Source organism: Manacus candei, unplaced genomic scaffold, assembly GCF_025592945.1.
Source record: "Manacus candei isolate 608988 ecotype Guabito, Panama unplaced genomic scaffold, ASM2559294v1 h1tg000033l, whole genome shotgun sequence".
Classification (NCBI taxonomy): Eukaryota; Metazoa; Chordata; class Aves; order Passeriformes; family Pipridae; genus Manacus; species Manacus candei.
This window is the reverse complement of record NW_026138081.1, coordinates 2,110,237-2,135,472: the sequence shown is the minus strand read 5'-3', so window position 1 is coordinate 2,135,472 and position 25,236 is coordinate 2,110,237. Positions and strand designations below refer to the sequence as shown.

Genomic DNA, 25,236 nt, shown 5'->3' with positions numbered 1-25,236 from the left:
AAACAGTTCATTGAATCTGTCTGAATCTTGGTGTGTGGCACAATGGCATTATGATGACTAAGTAATGTTTAAAAATACAAACTGAGAGCTTAAAATAAACCGTTGATAATGCTTTGTGACTCAGTACTTTTGTATTGGTCCATTGAGTGTATTTGTCAACAAAAGACCATTTGGACAAACTGTATGATACGGGGTGAGTTTGCCCTTTCAGATTTCCTGCCTGGCCATTTCTTCTCAGAAGTGGAGAAGTCGTCAATGTTGAGTTGGAAGAGCTCTCAGAAACTCATAAAGGTGATACAAGAACCATGAAAAATACTGGGTCTCCTTTCCTTGCTCTGCGATTAAACTGGAGGGGTAGTCTAAGGTGCCAAATAAGCACAGAGCCTTTAAAGTGGCAATCGTCAAGGTGGGTATCTCAGTTTTGTGTCCCCATCTGAGCATCGCATAGACGCTCCCTTCCAGCTGGGTGTACCACGCGGAGCGGAAAGCCCTGGGCGCCTCCCCGTGAGCCAGGTCGCCATCGGGCCCCTGCCGCCCACCCCCGGGGCTAGGTGAGCAGGGGCCCGTGCCGGCCGCGGACGGGGGTGCTCCGGGAGCGCGGCGGAGGCACCCGTGAGCCCCGGCAGCTCAGCCCGCCCTGGGGAGGGAGCTTCCCCAGAGTGGAGGGCAGGGGAAGGGGAGGGGAAAGGAAAGGAGGGCCTGCCCTGCCTGACAGGAGTTGTGCCGTGGAAAAAAAGTTGCGGCGGCTTTAGAGCCCGGCGGTGAGAGCCCGGAGCGCGTGTCGGTACCTGGTAAACCCGGAGGCTTCAGAGAAGAGCAGCCCCCAGCTCAGTACTTCCTCCTGCCGATAAGATCTTCCCCAGCGCTCGTCACGGGTGGCGGCCGTCGGCGCTGCCCTACTTGAATCGGTTTCAGACTCCTCCCGAGGCGAGACGGGCGCGGAGAGCGGCGAGGCGGGAGGGAGGAGGCGATGCGCGGGGCCGTGCCGCTCCGCCCGGCCTCCTCCGCTCCGCGCAGCTCCGCGCCCTGTGCCGCCGGCAGAGCCGGCCGGGCGGCGGAGCCGCGGCTCGAACCGGCATGGGGACCTTAGGGAAGAGAAGAGAAAATCAGTGAGTTCACCGTGTTGTTTTACGCTCCCGTGTCCCCCTCCCCGCGGCGGCCGTGCCAGGGTCGGTCTCACGACGCTGCCCCCGAGACCGTGCGGTGCCCGCCGGGGCGAGGGGACGGGCACGGCGCTGCCCCCGCGGCGGGGCTGGGGGGCTGCCGGAGTCGCGGGGCGGCACGCCGGGGGCTGGAGCTCCTTAGGGGCCAGCCGAGGGTGGGACAGAGAGAGAAAAGAAGCGCGGGAGGGGGTGTGCGGGGGAGGATTTTGTTTCACCCCTTTGAACGCCAGTGTGCACCGGGCAGGCGGTTCACTGCGGGATGGAGGAGCCTCACGGTGCGGTGTGGGCAGAGCGGGGGGGGCGGTGCCGTCCCCGCCGTGCTCGGTCACCTGCGGCACGGCCGGCAGGGGCGGGGGGCGCTGGGCGAGGGGCCGGAGCGCGGCTGTCCCGGCCCCCGGGGGAGCGGCACCTGCTCCGCTGTCACCCCACGAGCGCGTGGTCACTTATTTTTGGTGCCTTCCCCACCGGCGCTAGCGTGCAGTGGAAGTACAGGGCGGGCGTCCCCTGTCGTCCCCCGGTTCCGCTTTCGCCGGTTTGTCATGTCGGGTGACTGCTGCGAGGATCTGTTCTAAGAAATGGCCAGATGTGCCTCTGGCTGAGCCGTGCCTATCCGGTATGGCCAAGTCGGCCACAGTGTTACTGTAAACTTTTTTTGGGGTGTAGAAACTTCAGTTTTCCTCCAGTGTGTTGCCAAAACCCGAAATATTTTCTGCCTTAAACCGTATTTTATTACTACTGCATTGCATACTGCCCTATGTTGAAGAGTCGCTGGAATAAAGCTAGGAGAGGGGTTTAAGCCTGTGAAAATACACCCCTGAAAGCTGATCAGGCTCTTGTTCTTTTTAAATGAGAACAGGAAGTCATATCACAAAGCTAAGAGGGAAATTTAGAGAAAGGGGGAAGGGAAGAGAATATTTGCATAGCCACTGTCAGCCTACGGAGGAACTCAGCGATGGTCACTGTCTCTGCAGGGTCAGGCTTGTAGTTTCCTGACTTTGAAACGCTAGAGACCTGGGATCAGTGTTGGGTTGTAAGTGACACCGTGGGTAGTTTTGTGGCTTTCCAAGCATTCAAATGAGACAGAAAGGTATGGATAAGGCTTGACATTCAGTGGGATGAGGTAGGGTCCAGTCTGTTTTCATAAGGCCTACATATTTCCAACTTAATCCAGGAGTGCCTATTTGGGGATGTTTGTGAGTTTACTTCTGTTATCTGTGTGTAATATGCACGCTGGATAAATTTCTATACCTTTTCTTGCCAGGACTGTCAACTTATTAATAAAGTCTTGCATAGTGTTCCAAGGAAAGTTGTATGATAGCATATAGTTGTATGTAAGATAACTTCTTGAAGATGCTGGAGTCACTTGTTTAGGAAGACTGTGGAGGGTCTGAAATAAACCCAGGCACTCCCTGAAAAGTCAGAAGTCCCTGAAATAAACCCAAGTTTTATTAAAACAGCAGTGGTTGTTCTTTTGTGAACTATACGTTTATTCTTCTGTCAGATTTTGCAGTGGTTCCTGTTACTTTCAGGCAAATATGTTGCAGAACTTTTCATCAATATAATATTGTGCCTATTTACCACTTCATACAGAATTATGAACTATGCAAGCAATGAACAGCCTTTAATATTATCTGTAAAGATGCACATTCTTGAAGTCTAGGGTATTATATGATCAAAACACAAACCTAAAATTAGATATATGCTTTATTTTGGTTTCTTTTACATTTATTATTAAATACGTTTATTTTCTTGTCTATGCTATTTTAAAATAACTTCATAGGAAATAATAGTATAGAATAGATGCAAATTAATATATTTGTTTTAATTGTGAAATACACCACTGTGAGGTTGTGCTGATATTGTGTTTACTTAACAGTGATTTTTTCCAAATTAAGTTAATAAAGCTAGCCTGGTGTTTTCCAATGTGTTTAATATTTGATTATAGTTATTTTTTTTCTCCTGTACTTTTGGTGGGCACAAAAATATGTGGTAGTAGGTTACTGCATGACACTATTGCTGTTACATAGTTTGAGAGGGTTTTATGCTTGTGCTGAAACTGCAATGTAAACATAATTCCCCAACAAAGAAACAAGGTTTCTGGTAATCTTGACAGATGATTCAGGGAGCTCTGTAACCAAGCACTCTGCACTCCACGTTTAGCAGAAAAAAAAAGGCACTTACTGAGCAGTCCCTTTGGTGTACATATTGAGTGGGAGGGTTATGTCGTTCAGTACCCTAGCTAGAAGGAGTTAATTGTCCTTTAAATCTCTCCTCCTTTCCCATGCAGTGTAAAATTTGCCACTCTGTCTTCTTGTATTTACTTCACTGTTGTGTTTTCTTTAGGCAATCTGCTCAAGCATGCAGCACTGCCCCTGAATCAGCACTGGAGCTGAAGCAGATCAGTCACTGTCCCAGCCTCTCAAATCATACTCAGGTCATGATGGTGCCATTGGGGCATCTAGCCAAAGGAGCCACTTTGGAAGATCTTCTTGAAACCTGCATTCAGTCTTTTGGTGAGTGTCTAGAGGTTTTTAGAATCATATTAATTTGTTTCTGTCCTGGCTATGTTTAGGTCACTTAGTAGTGAATTACATTGATTCACTGGTGGAGTAGAAAGGTGTTAACTGAAAATTTTCTATGCTGTGGGTGACTGTATTTTTTTAGGTTGGTGGATGTATTTATGCATATGTGTGTAACAGATGCTAAGAGATTATTATGACTGCTGCTTTTTCTTCAGGGAACAAGACAAATTCTAGTCATCTATACTTCTATGAATGTTTTTTGTTGTTCCTTCAAGTACCAATTTTGTAAACTTCAGCAAGTAATCATACTTTGCATATTGCAGTAACATTCCCATAATGTGTGTAAGCAATGTGTTCATATTAAATGTTTTTAAATGAGAAAAGCTATTTTTAAACTACATGAGGTCACATTGGGTTGCTTTTTACATTATCAGTGTAGATTTAAAGTTGCTTCTCTACAAAAGAAAAAGAATTCAAAAAGAAATCACAACTGTATACCTATCCATTTGTCTTTTTACAATAAGAATTGTGGTATGGATAACCATAATTATTGCCTAAGTCTTGTATCCCTAGTTTGCTTTTCCAACTTTTTCATTAGTACACGTGTTTATATTTTATATTATCAAAATATTTTAGTACTGAAGGCACTCAAAATGATTCTGAATGATTTCATGTCTGTTTGTTAGTGCTGAGTCTTTCAGTGCTATGAGTGATTCTCAAAGTATATGTGGCAAAGTCTTGGTTGCAGAATAGTCCTTAGAAAATAAATGTATTTGAACACCCACTCAACTCTAAAAAAAAAAAATCTATGTAGTTAAATAGTAACACATCGTGCTGATCAAGTGGTACAGAACATAAATACTTGTGTAAACAATTACTAATCTTTCACATTTGTTGGAAATTATTTCTTTTTTATCTTTAAAGCCTTCTAATCAGCATGTGCAGAGAAATGCATGTCTGAGAAAAGCTGGTGAAACCTGTAATTGTCAGTAATGTCTTGTTTCTTTTTGGCTTCTTTTCTCCTCCATTTAAATGTTGTAAAGACATATTCACTGAACTACTGTAAAACCCTAATTTCTTAAAAAGCATTGATTCATATTTTTATAATTTTTGGTTCACTAAGAGTGGGATAAGACATCTAAAACACAAGACCTTCAGAGGGTTTTAATATTGGTACTACTTGACCAATATTAATGCTCTATATTTTTTTGAAAAAGGTAATATAAATGTAACATTGTAAAAATCTAGTAAAATTATTAAGGTTATTAATTTAAAGTAATGTAGGTGAAACCCTGAATGGGAGATTATCGTTGTCTAATACTCTGCATAACAACATACATGCTTCTATGTTGTCAGATTCCTGGACATCCATATATTAAAAGAACTAAGGTGACCAAGAAAACTAAGTGTACCTGTCCAGTTCAGCTATATATACATATATATATAGTCCAGTAGATAGGGTTTTCTTGAACCTGGATAAGTGGTACGTAGGTCTAGCAAAGTGAATTTAGTGCATCTGCAAACATTATTATAATTCACTGAGGACTGCTAGAGTTATGATGCGTGCTGCAGAATTTTAAACTGTTCATTGGGCAGTTCGTATAGTTATACAGCTTCTGTGACATTATGCATGTTCTTACACTCTGTTGGAATTTCCCATTAGAGTATTTAAATAAAAATGCAACTGTTACAACTGTAGATAACCTACATAGTGAAGTTCATTACAGAATGCTCTTGTAGCTACCGATAAAAACACAATGCAAAATTCATTCACATTATTGTGAATAAAGCCAATAAAGGAAGAGATGAAAAAAAATTTAATTTGGGATTTTGAAGAGAGGTGGGGGTATGGAGAAAAATGGTGGGGGAGAAGCATGGTTGCAGAATGATTACAAGCAATCTGAAAGACTGAGCAAGTTTCTTCCCATGCATAGTACTGAAGTAAATCTTCTACCTTGTATGCTAATAGTTCTATTCAGACTGAGATTATATCTTCAGTCTTGGATATGCTGCCCTATAATATTTTGTATATTATTCTAAAAATTCATTTTCGTGATCTGAGCAAGTTTTCTTTAAATGTTAAAAATACAGAAACCCTCAAGACATTATAGATTTTAAGTTTGTTTTCTAGATTTATTTGTTGTCTAGTGTTAAAGAGAACAAGAGGCAGTAGATAGAGGTGGTGATGCATCATATTTCACAAGATATACTTCGTTACGTTAATATTATACTGCACTTGCTAATACTGTGTTTACAAATACAATTCCTATATAATGTGTTTAGCGGAGTTTATGCTCCTGGACTCAATTATACAAGTTTGGAGAAAGCAAATAATGTGTAACAGAGACTGCTGTCAAGAATGGCGTGTAAGGAAGTTGGCAGCCTTTTGCTGTATATGCAGAGACTCCCACAAGGAGGTCTAACCAAGAAAGTATTAAGAATTAATACACACAGCTGTAAAGAAGACAAGTATAAGTATTTTACAGCAGGGATAAGGACAAGAAAGGAGAAAGTGGGATATGCTAAGCTGAAATTAAAAGTGAGAGGACTAAGCTTTGCTGCAGTGTTGTAAATGGATTCCAGGATGTTTTGTAGAAAGACAAGTTTTGTCCAGAGAACCAAGTTAATCCAAAACTTATACTAAGGAGGTAAAGAAGAAAGACCGTATCTTGGAGTTAATATCTGTAGAAGTATCTAGATAGGAGATGACACTGGAGCATGGATAGAACAGTATAATTACAATGGTGGTGGTGTATCCACTAATTCAAAGGCCTTTGTTTTGGGTTTTCTGTTTGTTTGTTTTTGTTTCTTCTTTTTTTTTTCTGAAAAGGTCAGAAGCTTAGTCAGTGCAGTTAACTTAAATACCTGCTTTGGGATGATTAGTGTGTGCTCTTTCACCTCTTAAAGTTGGTCTTCTTTAGCTAGAACTGGTGAATGACAGGCATGTGCTTTAGAGACAGAAACAGTGAGGGTCATATGAGGTAGTCTGAAGTCATGTAGGAGATCACTACATCTGCAAGATCAGCATTATACCAATGTTTTTTCAATAGCCTGATGAGAAGGAGATGCTAAAAGCAGAGGTTTCTTCAAGTCCCATGAAAGTTTGAATCAGGATGAGTAAGATGAATCATCCTGCAAATGGGTTGCCAAAAGTAAAGGCAACAAAAAAGCAAGGATGTAAGTGAGGGAAAGAGTTCAGTTTAAAAATAGTATGATGAGAGATTGAAGGCAGGAAGTGTCTTAGAAAGGAATGTTGGTCCTGAGATTATGAGAAGATCTGTAGAGACTTGAAACCACTCTCATTAGTTTTAAGAGAGGAGATTTGCTTAGATAGGACAGTGATTCAAAACATGTTTTACGTGACTTGGAAGATCTCTCAACATTATAAGTAGCTACAGGATGGTGTTACTGCTGTAATCTGGATTGACAAGAATTGAAGAGTACAAGTAAATGCATCACATGTGATTGCCTTAGAAAAGAAGAAGGAAAGAGAAAGCAAAAAAGGGAGGAGAGTGTGTAGAGAGGAAGATCATAAAGAAGTAATTTAAAGTAGTGTTCAATTGGCAACAAGATGGCTGAAATTGTGAGTTCAGGAAAGCAAAGAAGTAGTTAATAGGTCTTGGCCTGGACTATGACAGCTTCAGGAGGGAGATAATTTATTGCGGAGGAAATCTTCATTAGTGACTGATTTTGGAGAGGAATTGTAAGTAGAACAGTGACTTTAGCCCCCTGCATCCATGTTTTTCCATTATGTAGTATATAAAAAGCCTGGAAAAGAATGTACTTTTGACTGGCAGACAGTTCTCTGAGAGTCAATATGTCTTTGTCTCCTTTTTGTTGCTAGTTACAGACACTTATGCTTAGTTTTGAAACCGACAGAGTGGGCCCTAGTTTGCTGGTCCATGGCCACAATGACTGCTAATGCTAACAGTTCAGTAGAACACAGGAAACATATAGTTAGTAGCACAGCCCTACTTTTTGCTGTTTTTTTAAGTCATCTTTGTGAGACTGCATAAATGCATAACATATATTTAGTCCAGAAAGTGCTACAGATCAGAGAGAAAAAAATCATCAGCAGTGTTTACTTCACTGGATACCTTAATTTGTTAACTGTATATCTACTAAATATTCATGACATTTATCACCTTAGGGTATCATGCTACCGTGAGTTTGAAGTTCTGACTATTTGTTATCAAGTCAGTCTCTAATCTAGAAAATTTTTTTTTTCTCTTTGTAACTTCACTATATGTTTGTGCATGGTAAGAGGTCTCTGTTTTCTCTCCTTTGACTGTGTTTTTTTTAATCTTATAAATGTACCTTTCTTAATCTTGAGTAAGGTTTAAGTGTGCTTATTTTTTAAACACACCTTTCAAAGATTCAATGAACTGTTTTAACATGAGTTCAAGCTTATAGACCATGTAGGGTCAGAGAGCCTTCTCTTCACCCACGCAAAATGTTTGTTTACAAATTGTTTTTGAAAGTGTTTAAAAACTCTCTTACAATCAGGACAAAATGTATATTCAGCATACTGCCAATTTGATATCTCCCCATTTTGTCTGCAGTAAAGTCCCAAAATGTTACTTGGAACTACTTAACAAACAATTCCAAGAGTGCACTTGAAAGTCATAATTTACTCAAACAATTGTGTCTTCCTAAAAAAATCTGAGAATTTAAAAGCTGAGAATTCCCGAAGATCTCAAAATTTTAATGTCATGAAGGTATTTCTGTATGTAACCTTTCAGTGCAAGATCATACTCTTTGCCTGTTACATTTGAGTGCTGGAAGTATGTTTACTGTAGCACATGGAAGACCTATGCTTATTCTACAATTCGGGAACTTCAGTTAAAAAGAAATCAAGAAATATCATCTTTAAATGCGTGTCAGGGTGCATTGTCCCTGTGTTTGGTTTCCTGAAAGAAATGTAAGTAATGGGCTTTCGGAAAGCAACCACATTATTTCCTAGAGCACTGTAGCATAATTCTGTGTAGAATCTCATCCATGACAAACTGCTTCCAGTGGAGCTATTTGTTTATACTGATATGGCAGTTTTCATAAAAAAAAAAAAAAAGTATTTAAATGCATGTCTGGGCTAAAGGAAGTTGAAAATCATGACTTAGAAGATTGGCAATATTCTTAATAGAATTTATGTGAACCTAATATAATTTGCAACTTCTAATGGTCACAGTGGTCTTAGACAGTTAGGTCTAAGAGTAGGTTGTGATGTAAGTTGTTCTGCAGTGTTTGATCAGTGCTAAACTAGCTTGCTGCCTCAATGTGTGATACTGTGAGATGTTTGTAAACAAACCTTAGAAACATTGAAAACTACATCCAGACTAATCTGGATGAAAGATGTCACAGAATTGTTTTGATAGAAATCTGACAATGGTGCTGGTTGCCTCTCAGATGCTAGCTACCTAAAACTGTACAAGATAATCATAGTTAACATTTTCTAGAATAAAAAAGAACTACATTAGCTTAGCTGTCTAGTTATGTGAACTGATAATATTTTTATATCGCTCATATCAATATAATGCAAAAACATACTGAGTCTTAGGAATTCTTTGAGAGCTAGTTCCACATTGCATCCATCTTGCAAACAGTGAAACTGGCAAGTTAGAGTTCACTCTTTGGAGCTCTAGCCATCTTCTCCTCTAAAATACAGAAAAATTGAGAATTTTATCCAGTTATTATTATTCCCCTTTCAGTTATCTAGAAAAACCCATTCTACTCTTAACTTAAATACATTCTTCCAGTCTAGTTAAAACATAAAATAACTAGTAAAACAAGTACCAAGTTTATCCTTTTATCAAATTTATTGTATACCAAATTCTAACATAGAATTCTGATTCAAAGGCAGTAAAGTCTTTCAGGGCATATATGCACTATGGTAGTTTCCTTTTTTTCTGTTAGGTTTGCCTAAACAGTCATTTGGTTTTATCTCATGCTGCACAAACTTGCAGGGTTCTACCCTTTGCCCTTGAGGCCTGGGCTGATTGTTGAGGTCTCCTATCCTCCCAAAACTAGTTAAAGTTTATTCATAATACTGTTCTGCATTAAAATGCTGTTGATCATTGTGTGTTAAGTAATCTGAGTGCGATTTGGTCAAATACAGTGCAGAAACTTTAGTATTGCTTGGCAACAGAAACGACGTTAATGATCAATTAATGACATTGTGGGAACAGAAGAGTCATTACTGTTCTGTCGAATTCATGACATTGTGGGAACAGAAGAGTAGTTACTGCTCTGGAGAATACTAAGTACTGTTTAGCTAGCTATTAAAGTTAATTGTGATTGTGCCAAAATGAAAATTATTTCTTTTTTAACCTGATGTCTGTGAAAAAGTTTTCCCAAAGGAAAGGAACTTTAGTTATCTTTATATGTACTATAACATTCTATGCAGCTAATTTGACTTCAGTTTTTCAATATAATTTTCCAAAGCCAACAAATAAGTAATAAAACAAAATGAAAAAAACTTAGACATTTTGCTTTATAAAGCAGTCTCCTATTTACTTAGAATTTTCAGTCATATCCATGTGGTAAATATATCTTCATACCTTTAAATATAAATTCAGGAAAAATCAATACAACTTTTATTTAGCAAGGCAAAAAAGCTTAGACAATAATAGATAATAATTAATTCTGAGATTCATTCTCACCCAGCAATGCAGATATCTGACAGTGCAACCTGGTGATTAGGTATGTTTTAAGTTTGGAGTGAAGCTGCAGGGTCCAGGGTGAACAAGAGATGTTTCAGTCCAAGGATGAACTGTAGTGGTTTAATACTGGCCATCAGCCAAGCACCATACAGCTGCTGACTTACCACCACCACCAGCGGGATGAGAGAGAGAAATGTAAGAGTAAAGCTGAGGAAACTCATGGGTTAAAATAAAACCAACAACCAAAAACCCAGAACAACATGCAGTGTGAAATACTCTAATTGCATCACCAGCCAGCTGATGCCCAGACAGTCCCCAAGCAACAGTAGCCCTGGCAAATTTGCAGTCTGTTTTTATATGCTAAGCATTGCATGATAGGGTATAGAATATCCCAGTGGTCAGTGGGGGTCACCTGCTCTGTCTCTGTCCCCTCTGAGCTTTTTGCCCACCCCCAGTCTCCTCGCTGGTGGGGCAGTGTGAGAGGTCATGCCCCAGATGGCAGGTTAGAAACTAGTTTGCCAAAGTCTGTAAACACCAGTTCCAGAAATATATCTAGAAGTTGGTTGATACAACAAGACTAGGAAGCTTAGGTATGTACATGAGGGAAATCTGAAACAGTAAGTCAAAAATTTTAGAGCAGGAGTAGGGTTGGAACATGCACCACTAATGAAAATCGAGTTCAGTGGGACCCAAGCAACATTTTCAAGTCCTTGAGTGGCAAGCAACTTGGTGTCTATTAGTCTGTTACACTTTGAACCTTTGGATGGGACAGACCTTGTGCGTCCTTAGATCAATCAATGCAGTTAGAGAGAAGCTTGTTGTAAAACACCGCAGTTGTGTGGGATGCATGTTAAGCATGCATCTGGATTCAGTGGTCAGACAGTGATACTGGCCTCAGAAGTTTCTGCTTCTGTTCTGGGAGCCTCTTATCCATCAGTACTTATGCCAGCACAGCTGCGTTGCCAGGCACTACATTTGAATTATTCAAGAGTTTCTTACAGCTCAAAAGATGCACTTCAGTATCACCATTCAAAGCTTTTGGAAATAAATCTTGAATGCTAAAATTATGTTTTGTAGGTTTTGGGGAAAAAGACTACTCAATTGAAAAGTTTGCATCTAAATTTGCTAAAATCAATGTTTTAAACATCCTGTAGAATGATATATGATGTGTGTCCGTGTGTGCAAAACTTTTCTCTTCTATGTAGCTCATCTGAATTTCCAACGCTAATGGAATGCTTTCCACCCACATTGCATTTGGTTTCTCTCAAAGTACATTTTAATTTCTGAAAATCATCCCATTTCCCCTTGACAAGAGCTTTTATCTCCTTGTTTTCATTTCAAAGAATTACCCACCTAGAGCTCTTTCTGCAAGATGTGGCTTTCCAAAAGCTGTTTCTGAGTGAGGGTGATGGCTTTCCCTTGAGGTTTCTCTCCCCTAATGTTCCCTACCTTCACACAGAACAGTCTCATTATCCTTTTTGGATGCATATTATCCTCACTTATGTCTTGGATATATCTGCATTGTTTATGAGTATTTGGAGGAACAGCAGTGGGTTTCCCCTCCCCTGTTGGGGAGTTTGAAGGGAGTAGACATCAAGAAACAGCCAGTTTATGTGGTTTCTTCTAACATCTGCAGTTATTTAGCTTTTTTAGAGTTCTGTTGGTCCAGGATTGATCACAAAGTAGCGTGATTCTTTCCTCTCTGGAAAACACTGGTTTGTTCTAAGTTTAGTTTTGGATTTTTTTTTCCTAAGACCAATTACTTGTGTAAATAAATTTATGTATAACTCAATAGTTGCAAGTGTGTATGGACAATAAGCCACTTTAAAAAAGACACAAAAAAAATCAAACCAAAACTTTAGCACAATTTCCCGAGTATTTTGATGCTGTCTGCTAAACATCATGTCACTCCTGTTGCCTGAGGGGGAGTACCACCATCCTGTACAGAATTAAATGTAAGCTGGAGAGCTCAAGACTCCACCTGCTTTCTGCTGCAGCTAAAATTAAAACAAGCATTCTGCTACCTAATTACTGTGTCATCTTTGTAAGGACATTCTAATTAAGCCATATTATTTATGAAAGATGTTAAGCACTTAAGATAATGATCTGAAATAAAGAAAAATTCACTTAGGACAAGTGTGACATTCTACACTTAGGGTAATCAGTTGTAAAAACAGTATCATAAAATCCTTCATATACATCGTTAGTACAGAAAAGGATCTCAATGTGAAGCTGGACTTTAAAACTGAAAATGATTTAATGATGTTGTATCACTGCAGAAACTCTAAGGCAATAAATGAGGCATAGAGGGATGTGTGTACTTTTATATTTTCTATATACATTATATATGTACACTTATGTATATTAAAATGTGTGTGTAAAGATATTCTGTACAGGATATTAAAAATGATATTTTAACTCTGGTGCTAAGAACTCCTCTGAAGTCTGTATTCAGATTTGCTTCATAAAGGTGCAGGCTATTCAGAAAACATCAGTAAAGTTGACCCAAGAACTAGAAAACCTGGCCTATGAGGGGAAAAAAATTAAAAAGGACAAATTTGGTGTTTCTTAGCTCAGAAAGGCATCAGGGAAGCAATCCTTAAATAGAGAAAATAGATGGATAAGGAAAATGAAATTTTTTTTCTGTCTTCTGGAGTCCAGCCATAAGCTGCCCAAGTTGCCTGAAATATTTGATTTGATTGAAAGAAGAATTTTTAAATGATGGAGATGCTCAAGTGCTGTAATAAGTCACCTACAGGGGCTGTGAAGTCCCCATCACTGTAGAATTTTAACAACAAATTAAACTGGTTCTGAAGCATACTGTTTTCGAGAAATCTGATTCTGCATTGGAGCAGTGAAATGGAATATATTAGCTCTTATCCCTGGTTTCTGCCAGCAGCTGAGCTTTCAGCTGTCATTAAAAATTAGTCTACGTTGAATCTGCTGGCTGACCCTCAGTGATGGTGTCATAACTGATGAGCAGAATGGTGGCTTCTTATGAATCTGATTCTGACCAAACGTGATCAATGTCATGAAGACAATTAAGTGACTACCTCTGTTACAGGGTATCAAATTCCAACACAGCAATAATAAGCCTGTAGTAAGACGGCTGCTAAGTGTTGCCCAAGTTTTAAGCTAAAGGGGAACAGAGTGTTTCCTGTTCATAAAGGGAATTTCCAGGGAGTATCCACTAAATACTCATTAAATATTTTATTTCATTTTGGTTGCTTCTAGCCATTTTAAGGTTATCTTCTACTACTGCACCTCTCATGTGGGGCAGAGGCATCGAGTTACAGCTGTTTCAGTTCAGTCACTAAACCCTACCATGTACTCCCACATGTATCTATTTCGTACGTCTCTGTGTTTCATCAATGTCTTTGAGACCTTAAGACCTTAAGAACATCAGTTCCCTCAGTTTTCAGATCACACGCTGATTTAAAAACCTTTGCAGACATTTATAGCACCATCCCCACACCATCTTCTTTTCATTACCGGGAAAAAGGAATTGCAGAAATCTTGAAGAATGCTGTGTAGCACATCAGTATAGCAACCCACAACTTTCAGCTTCGCACTTAATAACTTCTGGCAATTGCTTGATGCTTTCTTGCATTGCATTGTTTTTTGGTGCTACTTTTTGATACCCCCTGGAAGACTTGAGGGAGTTTAAAAGAAGTTGTTCATGTTCTTAGTAGCTTAGTCACTGATCACGTGATGTCAGTGCTCGGTGATTCACTTCTGATTCATTTCAAATTGTACACCAGGTAATACAGTTGGAACCTGCTTATGAAATAGACAGTGTTCATGAAATAAAGGCCTCTTAGACCTAGGAAAGCTAACTTTTCTTTCTTGCAGAATTCATTTCAGTTAAGGAATGCCATCTGTGGCATTCCTACTATTACCTTATCATCATGAGTAGAAGGGGAAGGTCTCAGTGCAACGATCTTGTCTATTGAATATACTCTTTCTGTTAAGTATATTTACCACAGAGTTGTGGACATCAGGACCTGGTGAAAAGCAGGTAGTTTGCTCTTAAAGTCTTACTTACTAATTCTTGAGTGATTTGTTTCTCTAAAGTATTCAAGGAACTAGTGATACTTGAGTTATTTCTATATCATGGATTACAAGGAGTCACTAATTGGATATGCAATAGAGTGGCTGATGTGCCTAGATTAAAATGTTCTTATCCTTGTGTGTTCTGAGTCTCATATAAGAAATGGAACTTTTGTAATTGTAGATTTTAGTGGCTTTGTGTTACTACACAGATAATAAAATATTTATCATTACATGTCTGTGCTTTCATTCATGGAGTTAAATTCAACTCCTGCTTTCTTATTTGTTTCAGAGAATATTTATTAAAATTTTAGTACAATAAGGGAATTTACAGAAGGAAAAGCATGCAACCAGTTGGTTATATGTATTTTACTGCAGTGAAACAAAGCTAAGACTTATGCAGTATTTTGCAGCTTTCTTGAAGGTAAATGACCTAACTGAAACACACCCATTCCACTTTATTTAGTATTCACTCTGTGGTTTTGCTCGCAGGCTGTGTGGTTAGAAACAGATATACAAACGGAAATGAAAATGAGTCGCAAAGTTTTAAAACAAACTGCTGGAGGTTCATGAGAATGCTGCAGAGGCAGTCAGAGGCACTCATGCAGCACAGTCAGGAAAGCCCTCTTACTGGCTCCACCATTTGCACAAAGATGCTTTACCATAACTTCTGTTACTTCCTTATATACATCAAGTGAGCTCTTCAAAAAAGTAGTGACCTTGTGGTCAACGTTGTGGAAGATCCAATGACAGCTCTAAAACTGAAACTGAGCTGGAATGTCTTCTCACCTAAGGCCCACTAGGGCTTTTTCAATTATGAATTTGTTGTATGCAAATGGAAGAGAAATCAGACTCAATATTTTTCTTTTAGTATTTTTCTTTTCTATTTGCTTTATCATGGTGTATGTAGTTGAAAAGTGCTTTATTTTAAAATTGGGAAGGAAGATGACATTAAATATACTGCACATTTGTAAAATTGCTGATACAATCAGTTCCATCCAAGCTTGCTGTTCAGTGCTGAACTGTGCTGGTAACCTTTAGATTTTTTTTGCTGCATAGTGTTTATTTTGTTTTTTGAGCCATCACTAATACAATATTTTTTCTTTGTGGAGGTGAGCCTTTTAGTTGGGTGAGAGAATGCATAGCTCAAAACCTAGTACTGCTTTAATATGTGCAAAATAATGGCATGTCATTGCAGTGAAGTCTACCTCTGTTGCAAGATAATTAGATTTGGATGTGGTGAAGCATAAATGCACTTTTATTATGCAAGAAAATACCATAAATGTGTTGATCTACTTACTAATAGTATGCAGAACATGCTGGTTTTTTCCGTGTCTTTGTGAAATGGAAAAGGTAAAATGGAAGAGAGATCTTCTGGAAGACAGAAGTTTGATTTGGAACCTGATGCCAAGTGGTACCTGTGTTATGTCATAGCAGAGAATTTTGGAATACACACAGTGAAAGTGCTGGGAGAAAGAGTTATTTTTTGTCTTTGTCATCTGAAAGTGATCTATATGGAGCACTTATGAAAAGCTGGTGATTTAATTACATCTGTATATTCTTAATAGTATGTGTACATGTAATCATTTGGCTTCCAAGTTAAGCATATACTGAACTGCTTTTCTGATTAAACAGGAGCTATTGGAAGGAGGTTCTGGCAGAACACCAAGTTTTGTAAAATGCATGAAAATTCATACAGGCCTCTGTGTGCAAGGCCTAAAAAAATTTTACTCTTCCTGAAGACACTGGTACAAAATGCCAAATACTAAAGGCCTGAATATGTATTGATTCTTGATGTCCCAGCCTTCCTCTGCAAGTTTCCTACTTCTCTACCTGAATAATTTGCTGTTTTGCCCTAAGTGCTCATGCTGTAATACCTAGGCAGTTTATATCTCAGAAGGATTCTTCCAGGAATAAATATAATTATGTGTGAATGCAAACAAGGAACGCATAAACTTTGGTTCATGCTATTAAACTGAGAACTTGTAGCATAAGCCAAAAGGCAGATCAAGAACTTTTTATTACTTGGGGTCTACACTGCTCCCTTTTATGGGGCTGTAGGACAGGCAGACTTTCCCCTCACCTGTATCGCTGAATGTGGAATTGCTCCTTACAATTAAGTGTAACTGCAGAAGGCAACTTCAGAAAATGGTGTCTCATGTTCAGTGTTGAAGATCATCTGATACATAAAATTCTCATCCTGGGCTTGCTAGTGCTGAGCAGTTGCTGCTATTCATATAGTCTCTGCCAGAATTTACTGTTCAGGATTTTTTACTTGTCTTGCCTGAGAGGATGACTGTAATAAGATATTTTGTTGTTTGTGTTTATTGTACTGAGTTTCCTGCAAACTGACTATGCTTTTGCTAGAAGAGTGAAGTTACCCACACTAGTTATATGATACGCAGCATGTCCTCTGCTTTCAGGACTCCAAACAGTCAGCTAAAGCAATAAAGCAATAAAGCAATAAAGCTTGTGAACTACAGATCTAGGCCCTTCTGTGTCACCTTCCTACTAAACTTCATCTACTTTGTATGAAATAGAGTCAGCCTGTCTTCCAGTTTAAACTAAATTTGATGGAAAGGTAGGAATACCAAAGAATGTGTGGAAGAGAGACGTACAGATAAGTGCCCACATTGATATAGGAGCAGCTGTGTGAGCCCAGACTTGGTTTGATTTGATCTGCTTTGTGGTCAGGCAGCCTGGAGTCAACTGCAACATGTATTACTTTTGTGTAGCTGATAGCTTTAAGCATGGCATCATTGTGAGGAAGAGAATGAAAAGACTTTCAGGGGAGAGTATAGTTATAAAGGGCATGAGTGGGGCTGTTGTGGAATGAGGAACAGAGGAGACAGATCTGGAGGAAATTGGGTTTCATTAGTTCTACCAGAGATCCAATGTGTTGCTGAAAAGGAAAGGCTTGGACTCTGGGGTTCTCTCTTCACATTCGGTACCTTCCTGTAGAAGGGCATGGAAGTTCTTGCTCAATAACTAATGGGGATTATCTTGTTTTGCCGGGCTAAATTTAATGTTCTTTTTTGGTGATGTGCAATTTAAAAATGACTTTTCTCCCCCTTACCCAGTAATAGATGCCATTTTATATGTTGCAAATATGCTGTTTCACATCCCTCTTCCATTTTGCCCTATTGTGCATTGCTTCTGTATCTTGTTCCTGTTACTGCTTTTTTAATGGTAACTACATTTATCCTAGTAGAGGTTAATGCATTTAAAATTATTCAAAAAGATAAATTTTCTTTTCCATTTGAAAGAGTGTCTAACTCCAAGCTACTTAGGTTCTCATGGCAGGCTGTAGAAGGCTGTAAATATTCATCAGTTAATGTTTACAAACACTTTCACTACTGTTTTTGTTACAGAAGTGGAAACTTTTTTTAAGTGTTCTGCTACATTCGATGTCCTTGATCTTTTCAGAATATGAAAAAAAAACCCACATGACCGAGAAGACAAGTAGTCTAAAAACTTTATTCAAGTGAAATCCTTGTAATGCATAGTTGAAGGAGATGTGTAGGACATTTAGGTCCATCACAGGGAGTATGCATAGGTAAACCTATGGGCTTCCTGCATGTGTTGTATCTCATTCCATGAGATATTGGTGCATCTTGGTACAGATCCCAACCTGAGTGTGTACTTTAGTGCTATGCATGTCATCTGTACAAACACTTAAGAATATTGCTGTTCTGTTTGATAAGTTCAATCATGCCACCGACTCATAGGGATCATTAACTGAATTCTTTTGCTCTGCAGTTCATTAATTTGTTTCAAAGTTTATACTCATATGCCTAAAGCTAAGCATTTAAGTGCATTGCTGGGCTTAGATAATTTTGTATAATTATCTGGATATTTTGAATTTTTTGAGACTTTTTTATTTGCCTTTTTCTTTTTTTTTTTTAAGGGTCTTCAAAACCTTGTAGTGAAATATATTTCTTGTTATATGGCTCTCATCAGAAAAATAATTCAGCTCCTAAGTTAGTAGGTTACTGCTATTTTTGACACAGCATACATGAACAGACCTAACTAGAATTAGGATTCTGAAAAAGCCTCTTATAAGTTGTTTATTGGAGGTATAGCAAGATTTCAATATAAATACTTTTTTTTTTCAGATTTAGAAGGAAATGCATATCAAAACAACCAGCTGCTAAAGATAATTCTTGCCATGCATCAGTTTATCATCTCCTCTGCAGACATGCTTCAGAAACTCATTGATCTATATCCTTTGTAATATTCACCTGCTGTTAAGGTAATATTTGATAGCCTTACAAGTTTGAGATGGGTAAGCAGAGGATATTTACTCTATGGGTGTATTACTGTACCACTAATTAAATAGTATACTTGTTCTTTACATTTTTTGATTTTATGGGGTGGTTTGTTTGGGTTTTTTTGTATGTCTTTTGGTTTAGCTTGTCATACACAGAGCAAAAAGATGAAACTCCAATTCAGGTTTTAAGTAGGATAAATCACCCTCTGTTGGCTGTAGAGGAAATGTCTATAAGGTGTTAGGTTAATGTTGGCACGTCAGTTAGGTACTGTAAACCTGGGCCCAAGTTTCAGATCTGTTTCTCTCTCTGTCCTTCATACAAGTCAAAGAGCAAAGAACAGAAGTGTTATCATCTGGTTATGAAAATTTTCAACAAAAATTATTTCTGTCTCACACACTCAACATTACAATGCGCTGAAATAAACCATAAGCTTTTCCTTTCTATTTCTTCTCATTTGAGGTAACTGCCTAGACTGATACACGTGTGTTTCTGGGTTATTAGATTTTTCATAACATAGCTGCTAGATCATGTTAACAATACTAGCCTTTCTTAGGAATCTTTAATTGTGGGATATGTTACCTGTCTCTTTAGCTTTACAGAATGTTTACTCCTAATTATATGAGCACAGTACAGGCAGGAGACCTGCCATGCTTAGAATCCACAGCCATTTTTGGTTCAATTTAGAGAATCCTTTCTTTCCTCAAACTCTGTGTCTAACAGGCATTTATTTATTCAAATTGGGGCCTTTCAAAATATGTGGGAACTTACTCAGACCTCAACAGTTCTATAGTCAGCCTGATGTAAGCATACAATATGGCTGGTTAAATTGTGGATGGTATGTCCCCTCAGTTGCAGTAGATTTAGGCTGCAGTTACTTTCAGTCAGACTGTGAGAGGATCCACAAGGTATTTTCATTACATTTTGTTTTCAGACATGAAAATGTGTGTGTCATCTACATCAGAAGAATCAAGACATGTAATACATTTTCCAAATGTATTTTCCATCTCTTCAACAGACATCGGCGACAATATCAAAACATGTTTTATAGAGCTAATAGATGAAAAACATGGGTGTTTCTTTCCAGTTACCACATCAAGTCAAATGAAAACTGTTGCGTAGCTAGATAGGTAAGGTTACTATGGAGAGGCATGTCACATTTTGCTCTACCATTGTATACAACTGGTTATGTTTAAAAGAAAATAACATCTTTCTTTTAAAAGCTCCAGTGAATTGTAATTAGCTGAAAAGGATTTCTTCATAAATGCAGTGATTCGTAAATTTGGTATTACTGTTTCAAATTTTAATGAGATGTGCAAGTGCATGAGCTTTATTAGAAATTGTGAGACATATTGCAAAGAAACCTGAAGAAAACAATTGTTTCACTACTTAACACTACTCAATACTTGAGTAATTGCATCAATATTACTCATAGTAGTCATAGTTGCAATAAATTTTGGTCACAACCTTGCCTTATACTTTGTATACAGTTGTGTAAAATCCTAATCTGATATTATATAACATCAGTAGAATGATTCCTATTGCTTACAGGTTGGGAAGTATCAAGCATGTTACATTTCATATCATATATGAATGGATGTGGTTTTCCTTAAAAGTTTTTCTACCTATCTTAATGCTTTAGAAAATAACTCTTCCATGCTGTGTGTAAAGATATGCTATTTTGTGAGGTAAGTATATTCTTGGTTGGTAGCTATTAGTTTTCAGCTATCCATGTGCCATATATAAGTATGCTTTTGCATATTTTAAGTTGACATTAAAAATATGCTTCAGCTTTCCAAGGTTCACTTTAGCAGCTTTACACAAAAAGGCCCACACAACTGGCTTTGAGATATGCTTGAGTCAGTGCATGAGTTGTTGGGTCACAGTTTTGGATGGAGTCTGTATGAATCTGAATCTTAAACATCCATGAAAATTGTCAGTGCTCAGGAATTGGTAGCATTGTATCTAATATTATTATATAGGCCATTAAAAATGAAGTGGGATATTTCAGATATTTTTATATTAAGCAAAACTCTATTACATTTGATAGGGAATTCTCCTTAGTAGTTCTACTTAGTCACTTGCAATGATCCTGGAACACCTTTTTTTGTTTGGTTTTTTTTTGTTGTTTTTTTTTGTTTTGGTTTGTTTTGGTTTTTTTGGGTTTTTTTGGGGGGTTTTTTGGTTGTTTTTTTTTTGGTTTTGGGTTTGGGTTTGGGTTTTTTTGTTTGTTTGTTTTTGTTTTGTTTTGTTTTTCTTTCATTATGTATAATAAAGTTTGATATCTCAGTTTAAAGAAAACAGAGGAGAGGAAAAAAACGCAATTGATTGATGATACTCTTTTTTACAACAAAAGGGAAATAATTAGTAACGGGAAAGTAGAATTTGTTTTGAATTGTGATGATTTTATTATCTCAGAGCAAATTACTGGTTATGTTAGAATGCTTTGGTATTGTATGAGATCTGGTAACATTTTTGCTTGTAGGTAAATTCATACATGCATGCATCCATAAGAATGCGCATTTCCATTTTTCCAACAAGCACAGATTTTTACATGTCTAGTACTGGGTACTGGGTCTGGCTGGAATGGAGTTAACTTTCTTCCTAGCAGCCCCTATGATGCTGTGCTTTGAATCTGTGAGTAAAACACATCAACGTTTTAGCTATCACTGAACAGTGATTGCACAGCATCCAGAGCAGTTTCTCACTCTGCCCCCACCACAGTGTAGGATCGTGGGGAGCTTGATGTTGGGAGGGTATACAGCTAGGACAGCTGACCTGAATGACCAAGGAATGTTCCATACCATATAGCATTGTGCTCAACAATAAAAAGTTGGGAGTAGTCATTCCAAAGTTGCTGTTTCTTGGATACTGGCCGGGCATCTTGTGCGAGATGGTGTTTGCCTTTGCATCACTTCCTTGGTTTTTCTTTGTTTGGCTTTTTTATTGCCTTCAGTTATTAAACTGTCTTTATTTTGGCCCACACACCACCCTTTGCTTTCACCCTTTCTATTCTCTCCTCCATTCTGCTGCAGGGGAGAGAAGGGAGTGAACACCTGAGTGGGTATTTAGTTCCTGGCCAGGGTCAACCTACCACGAGTGACAAGTCACATATAGGAATTGAAATATAAAATATATGACTGAAACAATATGAATGCCCCACAATGAAAATTATAGTTCTCTGAAAAGATTTTGTGCATGTGAGACTGAATCACCTGTAAACTATTAAATAGATTTTATTAGTAAATTTTTGTGCCTACCACAGTCATCATGTCTGATGTACAGACCAAATAATCTCAAGTTTTGAAGGAATGCAGAAAATCTAAAAGTTCGTGAAGAAAAACTCAGCATGCATATTATCTAGATTTATAGTGAAACTAGAAATTTTGATATTGAGTTTATTGCAAACATATATCTAGTATAGTGCTATACAGCATCAAGTCAGATAGTTTCTAATTTGTTTTAACCTTGAAACTTTGATTTTTGATTAAATCAAGGTAGCCCAGCAAAAGCATCTAAAAGCAAGATTTATCTCCCAAAGTTGGTAAAGAAGAAATACAACTTGTAAACAGGAGCACAAATCTAAATTTCAGCCTTACTGATGTTAGAACAAAACATGTTTGTGTGTATATGTGTGTTTTAATTGTGCAATAGGTATTGGATTACAGAGTTCTGGATTATGTTCAAAATGGACTCTAAACTATCCACAACCATGGAGGAATTTCAAGAGCTGGTTAGAGCTAACGGTGAGGAGTTACACTGTCGTCTAATTGACACATCTCAAATGTGAGTGCCAAAGTCTGAATATGCTCAGAAAACAAACTTTATCTCTGAATTGTCTTTATTCGAATGTAATGTCTCTCATAAGTCATAGGTATCTATCCTTAGAAAAGTTTATACTTCATTACAGATAAAATATATATTATATAGTGGAACAGAATGCATTCCAGGAATGGCTTAGGTTGAGTTTAGCTGCAGCATAGACTTTGAGCTGATTCTCTATGCTACCAAAGTTTTAGTCTATCCAGGGAACTTAGAAAATTTGTAGAGGCCTAACAATTTTGAAAGATCACTTGAAGCCAATGAGGAGCAAACAATTTGATTGGGTAACAGATGAGGTAAAAAAGTGTGTTTATATTTTAGCACCAAATGTAAATGAGGATATAGATTATTACACTGAGTGACTTTTGATACTGTTTTATATGATTTTAGTTATAAAATACTTGTCCTATCAAGAATAAATCCTATAGATATACATCATATAGTTCTTTCTTGGGAAGAAAACTTTCCCTGTTATATGAGAGTAAGATAGGTCTGTGGAACTGTATAACAGTGTGAATTCATACTTTGGGTGGAAGTGCACAGGCTAAAGCAGAGCAGAATTTGGCATACATTTTATATCTGGTTATAAAAGAGGATATTTAGTTTTTCAAATCCAAATAAATTTCATTACTCCATGGGTGAATAGCAGAGGGGGACAGTTTATACTCAGGGGCTGGTTGAGAAAATCTGTAAGAATTATTAAATGGAGGAATGCTGGATGTGTTCAATGAAGATAAAGTTACAGAAAGCTGTTCTGGAAATGCAATACAGAATCTCATGCTGTTTAGTAATAAAATTGTATTGTACTTAATGTGCTACATCAATACAATAAAGATTAACAATAATATTTTTTCATACAATCTCTACTGCAGGAAAGGAGCTTGCTGTTTATAAATTCGAATAATTCACTTTTTATTGCAGTAAGGCATGAAAGCAATGTTACCTCTGTATTGGGGAAATAGGAAAATTTTGCTCTTCAGAAAATAACTCATGATAATTCTGTTTTAAAAGCAATTCTAGGGATTGGTCTAGAAAGCTGACACAGCGTGTAAAGGCCAACACCAGTAAGAAACGGAAAGTCTCGCTTCTCTTTGATCACCTTGAGCCAGAGGAGCTGTCAGACCACCTTACCTATCTTGAATTTAAGTCTTTCAGAAGAATAACAGTAAGTGATTAATTTTTATCTATTTATGTATCTATCCATTTATTCATTTATTTTAAGCAAAGATGGGAAGGACATAGAAAATATGGCAAGAGAGGTAGTATTATAATACTAACTGCCACACAAGCTGTTGACAAGCTGAGTCTGTGTCCAGACTCTTCTTTGTTTTACTAGTGTTGAAGGTGGACAGTGGAACTTAATTCTGAGTATGTACCCTTTTGCTACAGCCATTTGAGAGAGGAAGAGTGAACCTGAACTGTGGAACAGAATCAGGGCAAGGTCAGTTGGAAGGAAGAGGAGTAAACTTTCTTCCAAATCCAGGATCTTCTTCCAGAGTGTCTCTTTTTGTTAGAACAAGGTGATGTCATTCATCATAGGAACAAGTAGCCTCCTTTGACTCAAATCAGTAATCAGGCTGAAATGGGATGAAGGAAACCTGGAATATTCTCCTAGAATGGTAACTCTCTGTGGCTATAGGGAACAGTGCAACATTCCTGTGTAGTGACTAATGGACTGTATAGAAGCTGTCCACTGCACTCTGCTTGCCTTTTTTGATTGTGCGTGACAAAGACTAGAGATAAGAAAGCACTTTAGAAAATACCATTTTTTAATGTAAGGGGGGTTAAAATATTTTATTAGACAAACTTTCAAGTACACAAACAATTTTTAAGGATTTGTCTCATTTATGTTTTTTTTCATTTGATTTGTTTTCTCAGCTATGTTTGTAGCTGATAAGTTTTTTTTGTAACACTACAATTGAAGATGAACCCTTGCAAGGAAAGGGTCTCTCAATAAATGGTGGAAGATTTCACAGTCATGTGTTAGTGTACTTTATTTTGAGCTGACAGTACATGACTCTATGTTTTGTGTTAAATTCAAAAAGCTGTAGAACCAGTGTCGTGCACAGATTGCTGCCTGTAGGCAGTAATAATATGCAAAGCTTATATAACCGTTAACATTTTCAAGCTCTGTGCAGGTATAAGGTAATTAATGATTACTGAGTATAACAAATATGGTTTTACTCAGAGTGTCAGATGTGTCATGTGGTTCCAAAAGTAACATACATATATACATTTTATATGCAGGGTTTCTGCATATGTTTTGGTATAAATTGAGTTGACCAAGTCTTCAGGTCAGAAAATTATGTGTAATTAATAAATAGCTATATTAATTACATTTTTACAGAATGTGTTCGTGATATGGTGAGCCACAGAATCCTTTTATTCTTCTCACATGGCACCATTTACTGGGAGAAAAGCTGCAAATGACCTGCTGTGTCATTAGTCACAGAAATAACTATTTCAAGGTTTGTTCATTTCAGAGTCAGAAAGGAATACTCGATCCCCTGAACATACCCAGCACACAGTAAAATATTGCATGAGACACCATGTATCTTGCAGCAAATTAAAATGGAGTGGTGTTCATGACTGCAGGCATGCTGGTTCTTGGAAACCATTTTAATTTATAGTCATAAAATACAGGGACACTACATTCTTTGTAAGAATCTGAATCCTGCATTCCTGTTGAGGCTCTTAAGTTAGTCATTGCAATAACAGACATGCATTACTTAAGTACCTGAGCTTCTTTACCATA

General features: G+C 37.9%; 1 protein-coding gene across 2 annotated transcripts in view; it reads left to right on the top strand.

The window, feature by feature from the left end:
* The first annotated feature begins 678 nt into the window (after window positions 1–678).
* Window positions 679–25,236, top strand: part of RASGRP1 (RAS guanyl releasing protein 1) — a 43,167-nt gene continuing 18,609 nt past the window's right edge. For both annotated transcript variants that reach the window (XR_007905199.1, XM_051791784.1), the window contains exons 1-6: window positions 679–1,109; window positions 3,507–3,676; window positions 18,507–18,612; window positions 20,285–20,347; window positions 22,314–22,445; window positions 23,493–23,646. Coding sequence is in view for 1 of the 2 variants with exons in the window: in XM_051791784.1 (XP_051647744.1) it covers window positions 1,078–1,109; window positions 3,507–3,676; window positions 18,507–18,612; window positions 20,285–20,347; window positions 22,314–22,445; window positions 23,493–23,646 (657 nt within the window). In the remaining variant the exon portion in view is untranslated. The remainder of the gene's footprint in view (window positions 1,110–3,506; window positions 3,677–18,506; window positions 18,613–20,284; window positions 20,348–22,313; window positions 22,446–23,492; window positions 23,647–25,236) is intronic.